A 17307-nucleotide genomic window follows, 5' to 3' on the forward strand; every position below is an offset into this window, starting at 1 on the left:
GGCCCAATATGACATACAGTGCCGTTGTTTCCTCTATTATTACATATTTGTCACACTGAATGGTTTCAGATCTGCATACAGAATTTAATATTAGACAATGGGAACCTGAGTAAAGACAAAAAACATCAATTAAAATAATTAAAATTATTCAATCAACCAATTAACCAAATTGTATTGATAATTAGATTCAGTTGATTGAACTCAGCCAGGCTTGATTGCAGCCAGCCTTTTAAAAGTTAAACCTCACTCACAGTGAACTTTACCATCAGAGAGTAGTCACCACAAGTTTCTACAAGCACTCTATGCCATGATCAAAGGAAATTCCAGAAGAGACAAGAAAAGAGGTTATTGAAATATATCAGTCTAGAAATGGTTACAAAGCCATTTCTAAGGCTCTGGGACTCCACTGAACCACAGTGAGAGCCATTATCTCCAAATGAAGAACACTTGGAACACTGACCAATCTTCCTGCCAAAAGTTCTCCAATGGTACAGCAACAACTCATCCAAGAAGTAAAAAAACACGACCAGGTTAAAACCTAATATATGGCTGGCCCTAACACGTGATCCGGCCGACCAGTGGTGTAACTGCATAACTTGGCCAACCAATGGTGTAACTTCATCACTCAGTCAGTCAGTACCTCACAGACATTTGCGTTTGTAGGGCTGGCCCCGCTGTTGCGGTCCAGCCAAAAAAAGATCTCAGAAAAACATCCACTGCCAGCCTCTCTAGCCTCACCTAAGGTCAGTGTTCGTGACTCCACAATAAGGAAGAGACCGAGACAAAATGGGATTCATGGGAGAATAGCAAGGTAGAAACTACTGCAAACCAAAAGAAACAATGTTCAGCTCACATTTAAAAAAAGCACCTGGATCGGAAAAAGTTTTGGAGTGGCCAAGTCACTCGAGTCATGGGTTGAACTTGGTTCAAGTCTGACTTGAACCCGATAGAGATTCTGAAATGAGCAGTTCATGTTTGAAAACCTACCAATTTGTCTGAATTAAAGAAGTTCTGCAAAGAAGGGTGGGCAAAAATTCCACCATGGCAATGTGATATTGTATTATAGGAAGTGTTTGGTCGCAGTTATTGCTAATAAAGGTGGTGCATCCAGTTATTAAATTTAAAGGGGCAATTCTTTTTTCACATAGGTGATATGGGTGTTTGGTAACTTTTTTCATTAAATAAATTAAATAATAATTTAAAAAATGTGTTTTGTGTTTACTCAGGTTCCCTTTGTCTAATATTACATTTTGTCTGAAAACCATTCAGTGTGTTTAGATGTTCAAAATATCAACTACAAACCAGTGGATCCAGTGTAATTTATTTTTCTTGTACAGCTCATGGTCTTGCATAACATACCAGGAGAACCCCACAATCCTTTGCACAGACAACAATGAGATTACCATGGCTGAAATCAAACTGTATGCCACTATTTGAACAAAAGCTCTTGCCAAGCTTTCTCTTTCAAGTTAACACCAGTTGCTGTTCATGTTTGCCACACAAAGAGGAGAGGCCAATTAAAATTATTATCCTTTTTCATTTTTTATCATGTTTAAGTCATGGTAAGGTACCCTCCTCCCCATTTTTTGCCTCTACCTCCAAAAGTGTAGATGTATGCCTTTTCTACAGAGGAAGTCAGACCTTAAGCTTTCCTCATTCAGTCTTACCCAGAGGCATCCCCAGAATGCCTTCCTCTCCAGTTCACCTTCAGATTCTGTTCCTATTCTAGGAATACCTTGAAGGGACACTTTTCATCATTCATACCTTTGATGCCTGGCTTACAGTTTAAGAAATGAGAACACTGCTGGAACACATATTTTATATGGATAAAAGAGACAAATTGACAGGATTAATTACATTAGCATTCATTACTGGAAGTTACAGAATTAATCTTTGAAGGATTAATTTGTGTTTAATCATAGCCTATGTTTACCATTCTGGCATGTCTTTATATCAACATGATGAACAATATTTCAAATGCACATTTCCTAATAAACAGTTGTCTGTAAAGTTCCTTGCTAATAATTACACTTACTGGTGCAGTTTGGTGGGTTGCCAGACCATGTGCCATTGGCCAGGCACTGCCGCACAGGTGACCCTGAAAGCAGGTACCGGTCCATGCAAGTGTAAACAATGGAGTGGGAGTAGCTAGTTCCCTCCATGTGGAACACACGGCTGTTAGCGGGGGTGCCAGGATTCCCACAGTGCACCGCTAGAGAGGGGAACAGAAAGCCAGTTAGTGACAGCCCAAAAACAAGACATAAATTTAACACTGATAATAATCCAATGATGGAATAATTGTGCTTTTGTAAACGTTTCATTAAATAAGATAATACTTGAGAATAATAATCATAACAGATCAGTGATCAGTTCTGAACTTCAACCAGTTTTTTCTATTGTCAACTAAAATAATTTCATGAGAAGTTAACAAAGGAAATGCACTCATTACATTTCAGCACTTAGCAGATGGTGGTATCCATAGTGACTAACACAGATTACATTTTTACATACAATCTGGATATACAGCTGGCTATTTTTACTGGAGCAATTCAGGTTAAGTACCTTGCTCAAGGGTCCAACAGTAGCACTCCAATTGGGAATCAAACTCACAACCTTTGTGTTAGAAGCCAAGTTCCCAAACCATTATACAACACTGCCACCCTTACATTAGCTGCTATGTAGAACAGAAATCACTTGCTAATAGGGCTGTAATATCTATTTGAAAAGGAGTGATTCTTAACCAGAAAGAATTCAGGTTATTTAAAAAGTAAAGGTTAAATTAGCTCACTAGCCTTTATTGAATTGCACATTCAAATATGCAAAGATCCTGAATGCCCTCCAACATTTGATAAACACGCAATTCTTTGATGAAGTAAGGCAATTGACCTGATTTAATTGAATACTGAAACCTTTCTGTATAAACTACAAAATATACCTCTTTGCATTTTTGCTGGATATTCTGAAAAGGGATAATGAATGTAAATACTATTCTCACACATCCATATACTATATAAAGAACACGAATAAGATGGATAATGTGAAAGACAAATACAAAAGGGAAGGACAAATATTCAAGTAATTATTTCACCCCCTGCTGAACTGCATGATTCTAAAGCAACAATTTATTTCACACTATTTTATCTCATTTTTAGACCAATCATGGCCAATATTCTCTGTTAATATTCATATGTTGTCGTTTTAATGTCGTTTTGCTGGCGCTTTATGTATTGTATTTTTGTTGTGCTTTCCCAGTCCATTTCATACTTTGTATGGTTACAACTGTGCATTATCTTTCTGAAATACTCTCTCTAACAGCTCTGTGGCCTATTTTGTTTCGCAAAACGCATAGCTTTATTCAACAGAGTGAACAGCAATTCTTGCAATACAAAGGATTTTAAAATGAGTCATAGCATACAAATCATGTGATTCCTTCTACTAATACAAACATAATGTGAGCAAACAGGTTTTATAGAATGCTACGATTACATTCAAAGATTTCCAATGAAAAGAATCAAGCTGGTGATTTACCATAAATATTTTTGTTTAACAAATACAGCATATCTCTATAATATATTAACAATAATTGAGCGACACGTTAGTTCAGACACGCCACGGCAGTCAAGCCTGGCTCTGGCTGAATCAGCTGATGGCTTAGCTGATTAGTGATGTTCACCTATCGCCGTCTATTCACATAACAGGGCAGTCTATTTAAACTCCCTTCCCCTACCCATTTAGTTGCTTCCTCCTGCATACTGCCTGTCTGAACCTGTTCCCTCCTGCATGCATGCTTGCTGCAGACAGCCTGTCTAAACCTGGTGTCTCCTGCATGCATGCATGCTTGCTGCAGATTTTCTGTCTAAACCTGCTGCCTCCTGCATGCATGCTTGCTGCAGACAGCCTGTCTAAACCTGTTCCCTCCTGTATGCATGCTTGCTGCAGACTGCCTGTCTAAACCTGCTGCCTCCTGCATGCATGCTTGCTGCAGACAGCCTGTACAAACCTGCTGCCTCCTGCATGCATGCTTGCTGCAGACAGCCTGTACAAACCTGCTGCCTCCTGCATGCATGCATGCTTGCTCCATATTTTCTGTCTAAACCTGCTGCCTCCTGCATGCATGCTTGCTGCAGACAGCCTGTCTAAACCTGTTCCCTCCTGCATGCATGCTTGCTGCAGACTGCCTGTCTGAACCTGTTCCCTCCTGTATGCATGCTTGCTGCAGACTGCCTGTACAAACCTGTTCCCTCCTGCTGTATTTACTGTATGCTTGCTGCAGACTGCTACTCTAAAAGCCCACCACCACCCCAGCCCCTCCCTCCTCCTTTATGGGTGGCACGGTGGTGCAGTGGATGGTACTGTTGCCAAAGATATGCTATCATCCTATCCTGTATAATTAAAGGTTAATAATGGTCCTCGTTGCTGCTGGATCTGTACAGTGTGTACCCCTCTAGGAGGGTTTGCTGCTTCCCTCCCTGCCTCACCCACGCTTGCTTGTGTGAATGGCCGGGAGGGCTTCCAGAACAGAGCCATATGCCACCAAACATAACTGTATTGCCTTTTAGGATTATTAATGAAGATTCTAACCTTGACGACAGTGGTCCTGACTGAAATATAGAAATTATATTATATCACTGGTGTGTATGATAAATAGGTAGTGGACGTTAGAAGCACATGACCAGGTGAAGGTTTTAAACTGAGCCATCGAAAATGAAATTGGATTTTTGGCAAGAGACGATGTGCGGTCACATTTCTTCGTACTAAAATGAGCCCAAGCTGATAGTGAGCAAGCCAAACATATTTGAAATGTATTTGCAGATAAAAATGTATTGTATAAACTGTGTGGACGATTTGGTCAAAGGAGGCCAAACGGAGAGCTAGGCAGCATCAAATGGCTGGCTCCGATTACATCGGCCAGCAGTGACATTTACAGTGTAGTGATTGGTCGACAGAGGGACAATCTAAGGAAAGCATCAGTGCTGACTTAGAAGGTGGGAATGGAACAGGGGTTTAATGCAACACAAGCGTTCAGAGCTGAAAGGGAGAGACGCTCAGCTTTCCCAGGGTGTGGGGAGTCAACCGACTGTAAATCTGTTTGGTTTCGAAGCTGTACCACAGCTGCTAAGACCGGGGCGGCGAAGTGAAACGGCACCTCACTGAAATTGATTTAAACCACGCTCTCCCGCCTGAGGACCATATCACTATAAAGACAGTGAAGGCAGCCAGTAAGACTTCTTCACCTTCCGCCGACATTTGGGACTTCCATGTGTCTTAAAAACGTCCGAGTCCATTTTCAACATTCTGAACAACTGAAAGAATCATTTTTGTGTCCTCCAAAACCAGGATGTGGTGATATTTTATTCTGATGGAATTTTGAAACATGATTCACTGTGCTGTGGCAGAGAGAGAGCTTCTGTTAAGATCAGGAGTGTATTAGCTTACAGAGGTCCTAGATTGTGAAATGCAATGTAAGCCAGAAGGAATGTGCACGTCTGTGTGTGTGTATTGAATTTTGGCCACAGATTCTGTCTTTGCGCCCTGGTTGTGGATCATTTTTATGAAATAAATTTTCTAAAAATGTATTGGGGCTGGGCTCAATATAGTTTTGCCAATCCTTGGTACAGAAAGTAGAGAAAGTGGTTGGCTGGGTAGGGAGCCGAGGGTAGACACATTGCAGGGTAGCTTAAGATAGCACGCCCAACAGTTTGACCCGAGTGTGAAACTCACGTTTACAGGTGGGCTGCTTCCCGGACCAGGTGCCATTAGGGAAGCACATCCGCTCAGCTGAACCGTACAGTGTGGAGCCCGTGGAGCAAGTGAAGCGCACTTTACCACCAACCCTAAAACTGCTCTCCTCTCTGCTTCCATGAGCAGGAGTGCCTGGGTCTCCACAAGAACCAGCAGTGTCACCTGGAGAGAGAGAGAGAGAGGTGGGAGAGAGAAAGAGAGAGAAATCAAACAACAGTATACAGGAAAAATGAAATAGGACACCCTTTACAAGTGTGAGAAAACAATCAAAACATTTAAACTGGCAAGATTAAAAAGTAAAAGGTATAATAACATTGTGGCAATTGGAAAGCACTCCCATAGCACCCCATAACAAAGTTATTTGTCATTTTATTCAATACAAAATTTAATTAAGTGTTTCATTTGTTTCTATGAAACAAGATAGCTAAGTCATTGTCTAGGGTTGAGCTTTGGAACGGTGCCATTTTAGACATGGCATAGGAAGACTGGCCAGATATCCCATTTGTATGTTTAGAAGCTATCAAAAGAAAAATGACAAAAAACCTATTTCAACACAATGGGAACCCCTTAAGTTTCCAAGAGAACATATATAACTGAGTGGGAGCAGTGTCAATATTTTTACTGCATCTGCTTTTTACGGCAGATCATAAAACCTCATACTCAAAAGACAGCTTTGCCAGGTTTGGCTGTGCTTTAGTTTGACCTGGTGTTTACATTTAAGATATGGTCTATAAAGACTTTCACTCTGAATCTACGTCTTCCAGTCCTCTAAGGGCTATTCAGTGACTCAGCTAGGAAAGGACGTGAGCTCAGGCAGGGCCCTATAGCTAAGACATCGCAGGCCCTAGCCTCAACAATATTTCCACAGTGGCAGAATACAATTAACAGTAACATTTTGCTCTTGGGAGGTTACGCAGGCATTCCAAAACAAATTACCGAGGGTTGCAGAAACAGTCATCTAAGCTATCATAAAACATTTATTCAACACAAATGACAATTGTGATATACATGCAGAGTAAAATGTCACATTACAGGATATAAAATGTTAAATGTAAAGTCCAAAACACCCATTTTCAGCGATGGGCATTTCTGAAATTACCATGAAGGTCTTGTGAATGCTTAATGCACAGTGTTAACAAGGCCTATGTAGACTCCCCTTAGGTTATGTCCCACTCAATTAAATTCAGTTATATCTGAATAGCCCTTACAAAGGGCATTGTCACAAAGCAGCTTTACAGAGATCCAGACCAGGACTTGTGTTATTAAAGGGGATGTCTAAGAATTCCATAGTTCCACAAGACTATCTAAGGTCTTATGAGTGCTTTATGTAAGGTGCAGTGAATTCTTTCAGGAGCCCCCTTATGCCAACTTTATCACTTAGGGTCTATGAAGTTGGAATCCATTTTAGCTGATGCCAGAAGTAGAATGGTTTTATACGAGCTCAGAGGTTACTGTTGCATTTGTTCCCCTTAACCAGTTCCCATACAGCTCTATTTTCATATGGCATGATGCAAGCAGTCGGATTTCGATGCATCGCAGCCCTTTGGTAATTTTGTGACTCACCCTGCGCTGAAGTGGGAGGGGAGCAGCTGCGGAGGGTTGTGCAGCGGATTGCTCATTTTGAGGCTTTCCCGTACAATGCACGTTTCGCAGCCTATTCAAAAGGCAGCGTTTGAAGATTATATATATGTCCATATATTGCATTTATTGCTCATTGTTTTTCTTTCTTTATATGTGATTTTAATTCCTGTATTTATTTCTATTTTTAATTGTTTAAGGTTGTTCTGGTTCAAAAGATAATACTGTGCATGGATCATGTTTAAACGTACAACCAATTAGGAAGGTCACGTGTTTTTTGTTGCCAAAAGCGGTACAAGAGGGATTCGATGAGTTGCAGTTTGCTCATGTTACAGTATATATACACTTATTTTATCTATGTAGTCAGTAGGGAAGAGTAAAGAAAGCTTTCTCAGCCAGTCTTGGTTTTCTGTAGGCTTTTTAATTCATTTGTTGGCCAGTTACTTTCTAATCACGTTTTTACCTCTTCTATATGTATGTCCAATTTCAATTCTATATGCAGATGTGACAGCTATGCCGCATGGAGATAGACTTGCTGTTTTGTTGCTTAGCAATGTCTATGAGTAATTATATACCACAACTTATGCAAGCCCACTCAGTTCAGTTATAATTTTTCCTTCTTTCATTTGAGAAACATCGAGTCATTTTATATTGTATGATTTTCCCTAATTTTACTTTGTCTAATAAAACTTCAAGATACTGTTGTCATTATTTCTTAGTTATAGTATAGCATATTTAAGCTATTTAACTACAGGTTTAATGGGAAATTAAATCTGGCCTATAATACATTTTTAGGAAACCTTTTAATTTTGATGGAAGAAAATTTGAACAAATGTAAAATGTCCCTTATTTAAGAGAATCTTTTGGACACAATTGTTTGAAAAAAAATGACAAAAGTATGTTTTCTGAGAAACATCTGATTATGATATCATTATCCTTGTCTTCCAAATTGACAGTATGCCCTGTGCAATGGATATGGCTCTTGAAGGGAATAAAAGACGTCATTTGATTGGCTATTAATAAATCCAGCTACGCCACACCCACTGATAATATATTCAGTGTAACCCAGCCCTGTTTCCACGTGCACCATGCCTTTTGCGCAGTGCTCTCCTCGCCTCTGGTCTATGTCTCTCCACTGATCAGTAATTGCTTTCCTGCAGTGCTATGTAGCCTGAGCAGTCTGTGAATTTCACATACTGAAATTCTCTTGTGTGATACATGCGAAGGCAAGTGAATAGCACTGGGTGATTATGAAAGCTAAATATTCCAACGTGACGCTCTGTGAAGGAGTATTGAGGCTGTTATGCTTCTGACGATCAGAGCTTTTATTCTGTGTGACCCAGGGGAACAGCTAGTTCTGTGCTCTTTGACCAGTTTACCAGAGAAGCTGAATGCTCTTAAAGACAATCAATACAAAGCACAATCTTTCATTTACAGCAGTCTGCAGTAACCACAATACTAAGGGCTCCTGTAATTTCTTGAAGCTATTGTGACTCATTTTGACTAGCTATTGTTACATACATAACATAGCAGGCTTCAAGTCCTCCAGTTGTGTCAAATCAAAAAATCATCCCACAATGTTTAACACAATTCCACAGGTAAACTACTTACACCTGGGTTTTTTCTTTGTTTAAACTGTTTTAAGTACGAGTGAGGTCACTCAGAGCATAGTTCCCTAGCGGGTCACCTGCTTGTCCTCAGGGACCTGTGGAAGACAACCACTGAACTAAATCTGCTCCACTCATCCACAAGCCTCACCGCAGGAAGTAGTGCAGTACCTTAGTACCTCATGCCTGCTGTTAGCAGAGACCGGAATGTTCTGCCCAACGGCAGAGTGTAGGCAGTGAATTACTTTGCTCCGGCCTTGCTTTCTCTCCAGTCCATAAAAGCACTTGTGCAATTCTTGTACAATAGTGCGTGCCGGGCTAGACATCTAGAATCTATAAGATTCCCTTGAGCTTTGTTGATCTTTAGGACTGAAAATGCATTTTTTTTCTTTACATTTAGTGCATCAATCAGTCCCTGATTTAGAGGAGATGCAAGAGAGCACATATCTGTGAATACATGTGTCAATATTCCACCAATGTCTTGGTGAGGAGATGCATATATTTTTTAATCATCACTGTTGTCAGAAATAAATGAAACATCGTAAAAAGGGGGCATGGGTTAAAAGGGTTATAAATCAATGATAACCCATGGCTTTAAAAATGATGGATGTGATCTCTGTACACAGTCAAACTACAGTACGAACACATAGCCCTCGGGGACAGCAAAACAAGTCTATAACAATAGGCATTATGAATTACATCTACAGAAGTAAGTCTATAAAGAAAGGTCACGTCTGGCCAATGAAAAGTATTGTCCCTAATCTGTAACTGTGAGTGCTGCATACACTACAAAACTTTATCAGCAATACTTCTGATAGGTTGGCTGAGCTCGCCATAACATTTTTAGATTGCGAAAATTATTTTTGATCTCCGGTCAGGCCCCTCAGCCATTAATTACAGACCTGACAGAATCACTCCCCCAACCTCCCCGACAATACATGTTCCTAAGAGCTGAGACTTTCACTTGTGATGCAAGTGAGACTCTGCTAACTTCAGTGCTTCCTGCTGATTTGCACTGGGTACACTGCTCTCTCCCACCCTTCCTCAGATGCACATGCAGCAGGTGGGGGAGATTCACACTTGGGGGGGGGGGGGGATTTTTCAGACAAAATGTCCCAAACTTCCACACTTCAGGCACTTCATGAATTTCTGTACACATACAATGTGCTTAAAGTTTGCATTACATCAGAGTACAAAAGTCATATACACCTGCCTGCAAAATGCAAAAAATAAAAAATAAAAAAATAAATAAAAAAACATGTTTGAGCTGCGGAAATTGACACCCAACGGGATTCATTTTTATTCTCGGCACCAATTTGCCATCTTAAAGCCTGCACCACTACACCGTGGAGAAAATTTGAAAGTAGTATTTTTCAGAGGATTCACAAGTGGGAAAAAACTTGCATGAAAAAATCCTTTGTGGTAATGCTCCTTTCAACTACTCCATTAACCATCTCAGCAGAAGAAAACCAGGAAAACAACAACCATGGAGCAAACTTAACCCCGCCTTTTCATGAGTTTCTCAAAATATGTAGCTCCTACGGGAACCATCAAAGCCACTATATGCATACATGCTCAGCCTATTAATGCTGGCTGAAGCCTTTTGATGACTATGATAAATGAAATGCACTTTAGTATAAAACCCAGTGGATGTGATGCACCATTACATTAAAAACACATTTTTTCTTAAAATTCATTGTTTTGGAAGCAAAGCATGATTTTGGAAATGGTTGGAAACATCCTGAATAACAGAACCTATTGTGCCAGAGATAACAGTTTGTTTCAAGACAATTAATACTTCCGTGCACTGTGGTGTAATTTCAAAACAGCTAGCTAGCAATTATGATGGTTTGCTAGGCTACTTGCTCTACTTAGCTCTTCGTAGACATGATCGGTTTCTGAGTGCACCACTCTATAAGTAAAGACTGCATTGCATCTCATGGTTTGTGTAATTGCAAATCTGTAGCCTTACCTTGCAAGCTAGCGAGATTTGATAGCATTAAAGAGTGAAAATGCAATAAATTGTACAGAATACTGAAACGTAAGTCTTGTTTGTTATCTTGCACATTTTATAACTGTTAATTTTGAGCCATCCTTCAATAAAATATAACTCACTGAATCACTTACTCAGAAACTCCACCCACATACTGTAAGCATACACTCTACAGAGAGAGAGAGAAGACAGAGAGAGAACAAAGTAGAGGGAGAACTAACCTGAGATAGATTTTGTTTCCTGAATTCACTCTTCACCTTCAATTTCAATTAATCAAACGTGTATCAATGCAGCATACCTGACTGCATGAATATAGAAGCTATGAGGATTTAGAGTGATATATATCATCCAAGACTCAATGATGGTCCAGACAGCATATTTTGATGATGTTCTGATGAAGACCAATGTGGTCAAAATGTTACCGGTTCTCATGGCTAAATAAGTACAATTTTTTTGGAGCATCAAACAAGTGTGTCTTTTCATTTTCGATTCTCATGTTCCTGTGACCCAGTTTTTTGGTGTGCATTTGTTTTTCTAACACCAGACAGCATATAAACTCTCAGATAAACTGCTGCATGTTTATCTGAGAAATCCATACAATATACTAATTATAACAAATAAAGAAAGCTTTACTTTTCATTAATAATCTTCAAGAATGGCTTATGATTATGCAGTTGGTAAACAAAGGGTCATATAAAATTTTAAATACAGTGCTTTCCCTTTCTGTGGAATAATGTTAACACGTTAAATTCATTAAATATAGTTATGCTAAGGAATTTTGTTCCTAATAACAGTATCAGACAGTGAAAACTCCCAGGAACTACTGAAGAAAATGAATGATCTCAGTTAAGGCTCTATTACAAGTTAGCCATGAAGGCGTCATCTGACCAACGTCAAACAAATCCCCTTCAGCATTGTGTATACGTGCACTGTATGATACAGTGATCCCCTCAGGCTCCAGGGAAGGACCCAAGGGTAGAACAAATCATGTGAAATTCAATCTACAACGCTCTTCATTGTTGCAATTTAAGCTATTTGCATTAGCTTGCTGAACAAAGTAATAAACAGTGCTAGCAGTTAACTAAATACATTTTGGCAAACGAGGAACTGTATTTCATGGCAAACTTACAGATACCAAAATATATAATTTTACATCAAAACTTAAAAAAATTAATTTGTATTTAATTTATTTGAGATATTTTCTGGAGAGGGAACCACACTTGTATCTGTCCTTTTGCTGCATTTCTGCTGTGGGTATGCACACAAGCCCAGAGACCACCACATAGCTTGTCATGGTTTATTCCGTATACTCTCAGAGTAACAGGATGAGAGCTGATTCTCATTCCCAAGAGGAACTGTGAGTGCAAAGCTGCAGGACTCTGAAGAATCAGACTATTTTCTAGAGGATAAGTCCCTTCCATCTCCGGCAAGACCCACTGGGCTTCTACATTATAATATTTATCCATCCCACTGAAGGAGCTTTACTATATAGGTACTGTTGGTCTGTCTGAATAGCAGCTTTGATTTGAGTCGTTATGGCCCACATTCTGACAATCCACTTCACTTCAGTTACACTGCAGGATGGTAAAGGGGCAACTTCAATGGCAAGAGAAGGAGGGGAAAAGGGGTGATTCCCTGACAAGCTAATTTAACAGTCAAGGTGTGGAGAAAATTAAGTCTCCTGACTGAGTATTGATAACCAGCAACAGACATGGTATCAACTGTGTAATTAAAAAGAAGGCTTGCAATGCCCATTTGCGAAAATTCAATAATGCCACTGAAATGTATAAAACATAGCAAGAACACATAACGTAGCCACACTTTCTCAGTTTCTCAATCTGGAGTCCTATTAATGTTTTATGAAGCAATCATAAGTCATTATATTGATAATCAAAGCCAGGGAAATGTCTGCACATTTTCAGCCACAGATTCACTGCTGACTCCGGAATGTTCCCGTTTCTGTATGGATGAGGCCGAGGGCAGAATTATTAACCACCAAAACAGCCTCTTGAACGGGGATGACTTTATATACGGTCGTGCTCTCGAAATCATATAAATGTACTTTGACACAAGCACACTCAGCTTTCTGTACGGCGGCACTGCTCCTGAATATATGGATTTATTGCCCTGTTTTCTGGCAATGCCCACCATCACTTTGGCAATAATCTCACGCTACACAAAAGGACAGAACATTCTCAAGGGGAAAAGCAGAACGATTCTTCAGTTTCTCTGAAACAGACGGCGCCTAATAAAGGAAGAAAAACACTAAATGCCATCCGGATTTCACTGATCAATTACTGCCACTAAACCTCCGGACTCCCACAAGGAAACACATCCGAGTGCCTGATCGCAGAGAGAATGGCATCCCTCGAAACAGGAGACAACTTCCGCAATTTACTTTCAGTCCCTGCAGGGTCAGCGTGATCTTTGATTAAAGACTGCCTGGTAACAATTTAATTCATAATGGCGTGGTATATTCTACTAATTTTGCCATTTCAATTTCTCAGTGGGGGGAAAATATTGTCTCTTGGTCGGAAATGAAAGAAAACTGCGAGAACTGTGAGAAAGGCAAATTATGGGGAAAATGGCATGAGTTCTAAGGTGTTTTAACCTTGCTGTATACATTGATGACAGGATGTGACACCAGATTCACAGATGGTAGAAAGACATCACATGAGACAATATTTGCATATTACATCCAGCGTCATGTTCTGTCAGAAATCTTGCAGTAGGTGTATTTACTTATTTTATCTGAGGTTCAGTTTTACCATGGTAACCTGAGGAATCAGAGGGGATAGGAATGCTGTGCAGCCAGGGTGAGTAGCTGTAGAGAGTGAATAGCTGTTCAAATGTAGAGAGCCAGTTTCATGAGAACTTGATCAGGGACATTCTTCACTGTGCTGGGACAACAATTTTTTTCTACTTTCGGTCCTGAGGGAAGAGCGCCCCCTTGTGACTCACCAACAACTCACCTAGCAGCAACTTCATTTTACCAGGAAGTCTCTCCTCCACATACTAACTAGTCCCACACCTGCGTAGCTTCAAGGCTTTTACACCAGAAGGGTACAGGGTGATATGGCAGCTGGCTACCACTTATTAGAGCGTTTTTCTACTTGGTTCGTTTCAGCCTCTCAAGTGGACTCAGAACGATGACTCAGCATTTTTGTGCCTATGTGAACACGCCAATGGGACACAGACCCCTCTGAAATGGACTGAACTGAGACTACCTTAGGAGGTGGTCTCAGCACGGTTCGCTTGTGGTTCTTTCTGAGGTCCACTTATTTTGTGTGCATTGGGAACACAAAGTGGCCTCAGTCGCATTTTGCTGTGTATTTTGATGTACACGAATACCTCGAGCCTTGCCATACGCTGATTCCATGCAGCTGCAGTGACTTCTGAGCGTGCGGGGCTAAAAAGAAATAGCAGAATGCCTGCTGGTGGTGTTTGGGGGATTGTGTGTTCAGAAGAAACTGTGCTCTTTTTCTACAAAATGTAGCACAGCCAAATCATAAACACATCTACAGAGGCCATCTTGAAGAAAATGACCCATAATCAGGGCTTGGCATAAGTAGTACACAAGCATTAACAGCAAAAAGATTAAAATGCACATCAATTTTAAGTCATAATGGTGCAAATGCCCACCTATTGTTAGGTATGCATTCCGTTAGGACATAAAATAGTCTTGGATTTCAATCTTTTTTTGCCATAAATGTGTACTTGTGTACCACTGATGTCAACCCCTAATCCAATGTTACAGCAATGGGGTCCAAGTTCTAAAGGAGTTATTGTCTGAAGAACTAGTCGGATATCTCATCAATGCACAGTAGTGTCCAATCTTATTCGAAAAGTGCCATCATATTTTGCTTAAAAAAGAAGTCCATTCAATCAGTAATCAATAGACCTATTTTGTTATTGACATTACTGTGATTTCTTATCTTTATTACTATGCAAAGCCAATGAACTATACGAAAATGATGCAATACAGTGGTGATCTGAATTCCATGATTTATTACCGTTAGCTACCTTTGTAAGCTTTGTAATCAAATGTTGAATATTCATTTAAAAGATTAACGGGTCAGCACATTCATTTTTGCAAGTTGTACACAATGTTCCGCAATGTGAAAATGTGATTCTGCCTCCAGAGGAATGATTAGTGATACTGGTCAGTGTTACACCAGTACAGCCTTTAATAGCAGCCAATATTACTTACCCCTAGCAGCATTTAGTACCAGCCAGTATCACTTACCTTCTGGGCAGCATTTAAAACACTTGCTATCATCTACCTTCTAAACTGCATTACCTAGTAAGAGGGTATTATCTAGCTTCAGGGAAGGAGCAGTAGCAGACAGCTACTGTTACAAATCTTGTCCTGAAGGATCATTAATATAGTGCTTCAAAAGCTACCCTGAGGAAACAAGATAACAACAACGTCCCAAATGTAGCCTTGGGAGCAGGACTGACCCTCTGTTGCAAAATGCTGTTCTGAAAATAGATGATATACACTGTAATTAAAAACTATGCTGAATACATCTCACCCCTAAAAATCAGTCAAAAGCACTTGGCCATTTTAAGGGCATATGCAATTCTCCAGTTCTTTTCTTATATTCAGTCTGCCTTATTCTTTCCAATTCAGATTTTTCATTCAATTTTACTTCATCCTCAAAGCAAAATTCTTCACATTTGTCAGTCCACATCCATTCTATTCAGCACATGTCTCGTGCCTAAGAATAAAAGATTCAACTGTATTTACACCCATACCGGGTAAACCGTGTTAATTTTATAATATAATTCTATGTGTACATTTGCCCTACCCTGTTGGATTTGTCTCTCTCTCAAATTCAAATTCAAATGAGCTTTATTGGCATGACATATATCGATGCATATTGGCAAAGCATGGGTACAACTAACATCGAAACATTGAATGCGCATGGGTGTGTGTGGTATTTGTGTATGTTATCTTGTGTAATGTCATGTCGTGCAAAATCAGGAAAACAGTGAAACAGTGAATATTTAACAATAGTTAAGAAAAGTATACAAAAAGTATCTCTCTCTCTCTCTTTCAACCTCTCCTGCTGCTCAGCACCATGGACAGCAGCCGCAACCTAGAGAGGCTCAGCAGTATATGCACTGCAGCAATTGTCAAAATCACTCAATTATTGGGAGCCAGCTTTCTAAAAACAGGCGTCTGCCCTACAGACGAAGCACAGAAACTCCAGCTCCTGTCACACTGAGACTTCATGTTTACGGACAGAAATCGAGGAGGCAAACTCCTGGCTACCCTGACCCCAAACTCCATCCTATTGGCCGTTTCCCCCACAGCTGCTGTCTTGTTTCCTACAACCCATGACTGAGTTCGGACTCTTCTCAAAACCTCCCCATGGTAGTTGTTTGTAAGTTATAAATAACATGCACGCACACCTGCGCACGCACAGGAACACACACACATTTTTTATTTATTACACTACCAGGACAGCTGGTGATCACTTTCCTCCCTGCGTGATATCTCTTTCTCACTGTGTAATATCTTCATTACACTGTGCTGCTAAGATGTAAACACTGAGATACATTCAGATTTCTACAAACACGTGGCGTGATATTGAAGACACGGTCTACAACATGTTGTTCTGGAGACACAGTTGAGACCAGTAGTCAGGCTTAGCGCATGCAAAGCTGAACCTTCACAGGGTTTAAGAGCCTCATTCTGCCTGCGCTAGCTGCAAGTGAAACCCAGTGAATCCAGGTGCGGCATTCCCATGTGTGATGGTGCCGCTCACTCTACCTGAACAGTGCGGCATGGAGGCGTTCCAGTGGCCATTGGGCTGGCAGGTGCGGGACGCAGGACCCTTCAGCTCCCGACCGTCTGAGCACGAGTAATACACAGTCGATCCGACCGTGAACTTATCCCCCGTCAGAACTCCACTGGGTGGGGAGCCCGGATGACCACAGTTGATGACTACAAAAGCACAAGAAAATGCATTAACCATGACGAGCATGCATGAGTGTCATTTCTGCTCGGGGAACAAATTCTGCTCCACTTTCCCTAGTAAAACACCAATAAAACACAAAAAGTCTTCTGACACATTTCCAGAAAATAAATCTTTCCACTTGATATGTTTTTCTCAGCTTGTTTTATTCTCAAATCTATATGTAGATAAGTTCCATGCCTCTGTCAGTTTTATAAATGACCAGAATACTAAAATTAAACTAAAACGAATGATTCTTCCCTTTAGGTTCTGCTACAGTCAGCAGTTCTCACAAAGGGGACAGAAGGGGAATGCTTCTGAAAATGTCTGCCTCTGGGCTTACCTTCAAAACCTTCACAACATCTTGAATCTCAAACACTTATACAAATACAGCAGCATTTTTAAAACAAACCTCATTCTGTTT

At 40.3% G+C, this 17307-nt stretch overlaps 1 protein-coding gene across 2 annotated transcripts in view; it reads right to left on the reverse strand.

Moving 5' to 3' along the window:
- The window catches only part of LOC118235160 (CUB and sushi domain-containing protein 3-like), a 211847-nt gene that overhangs the window by 29461 nt on the left and 165079 nt on the right, over window positions 1-17307 (reverse strand). For both annotated transcript variants that reach the window (XM_035432226.1, XM_035432235.1), the window contains exons 53-55: window positions 16700-16873; window positions 5722-5904; window positions 2036-2212 (exon numbers count right to left, since the gene is read on the reverse strand). In XM_035432226.1, the coding sequence (XP_035288117.1) occupies window positions 2036-2212; window positions 5722-5904; window positions 16700-16873 (534 nt within the window). The remainder of the gene's footprint in view (window positions 1-2035; window positions 2213-5721; window positions 5905-16699; window positions 16874-17307) is intronic.

The sequence above is a fragment of the Anguilla anguilla genome, chromosome 1 (genome assembly GCF_013347855.1).
Source record: "Anguilla anguilla isolate fAngAng1 chromosome 1, fAngAng1.pri, whole genome shotgun sequence".
Taxonomy (NCBI): Eukaryota; Metazoa; Chordata; class Actinopteri; order Anguilliformes; family Anguillidae; genus Anguilla; species Anguilla anguilla.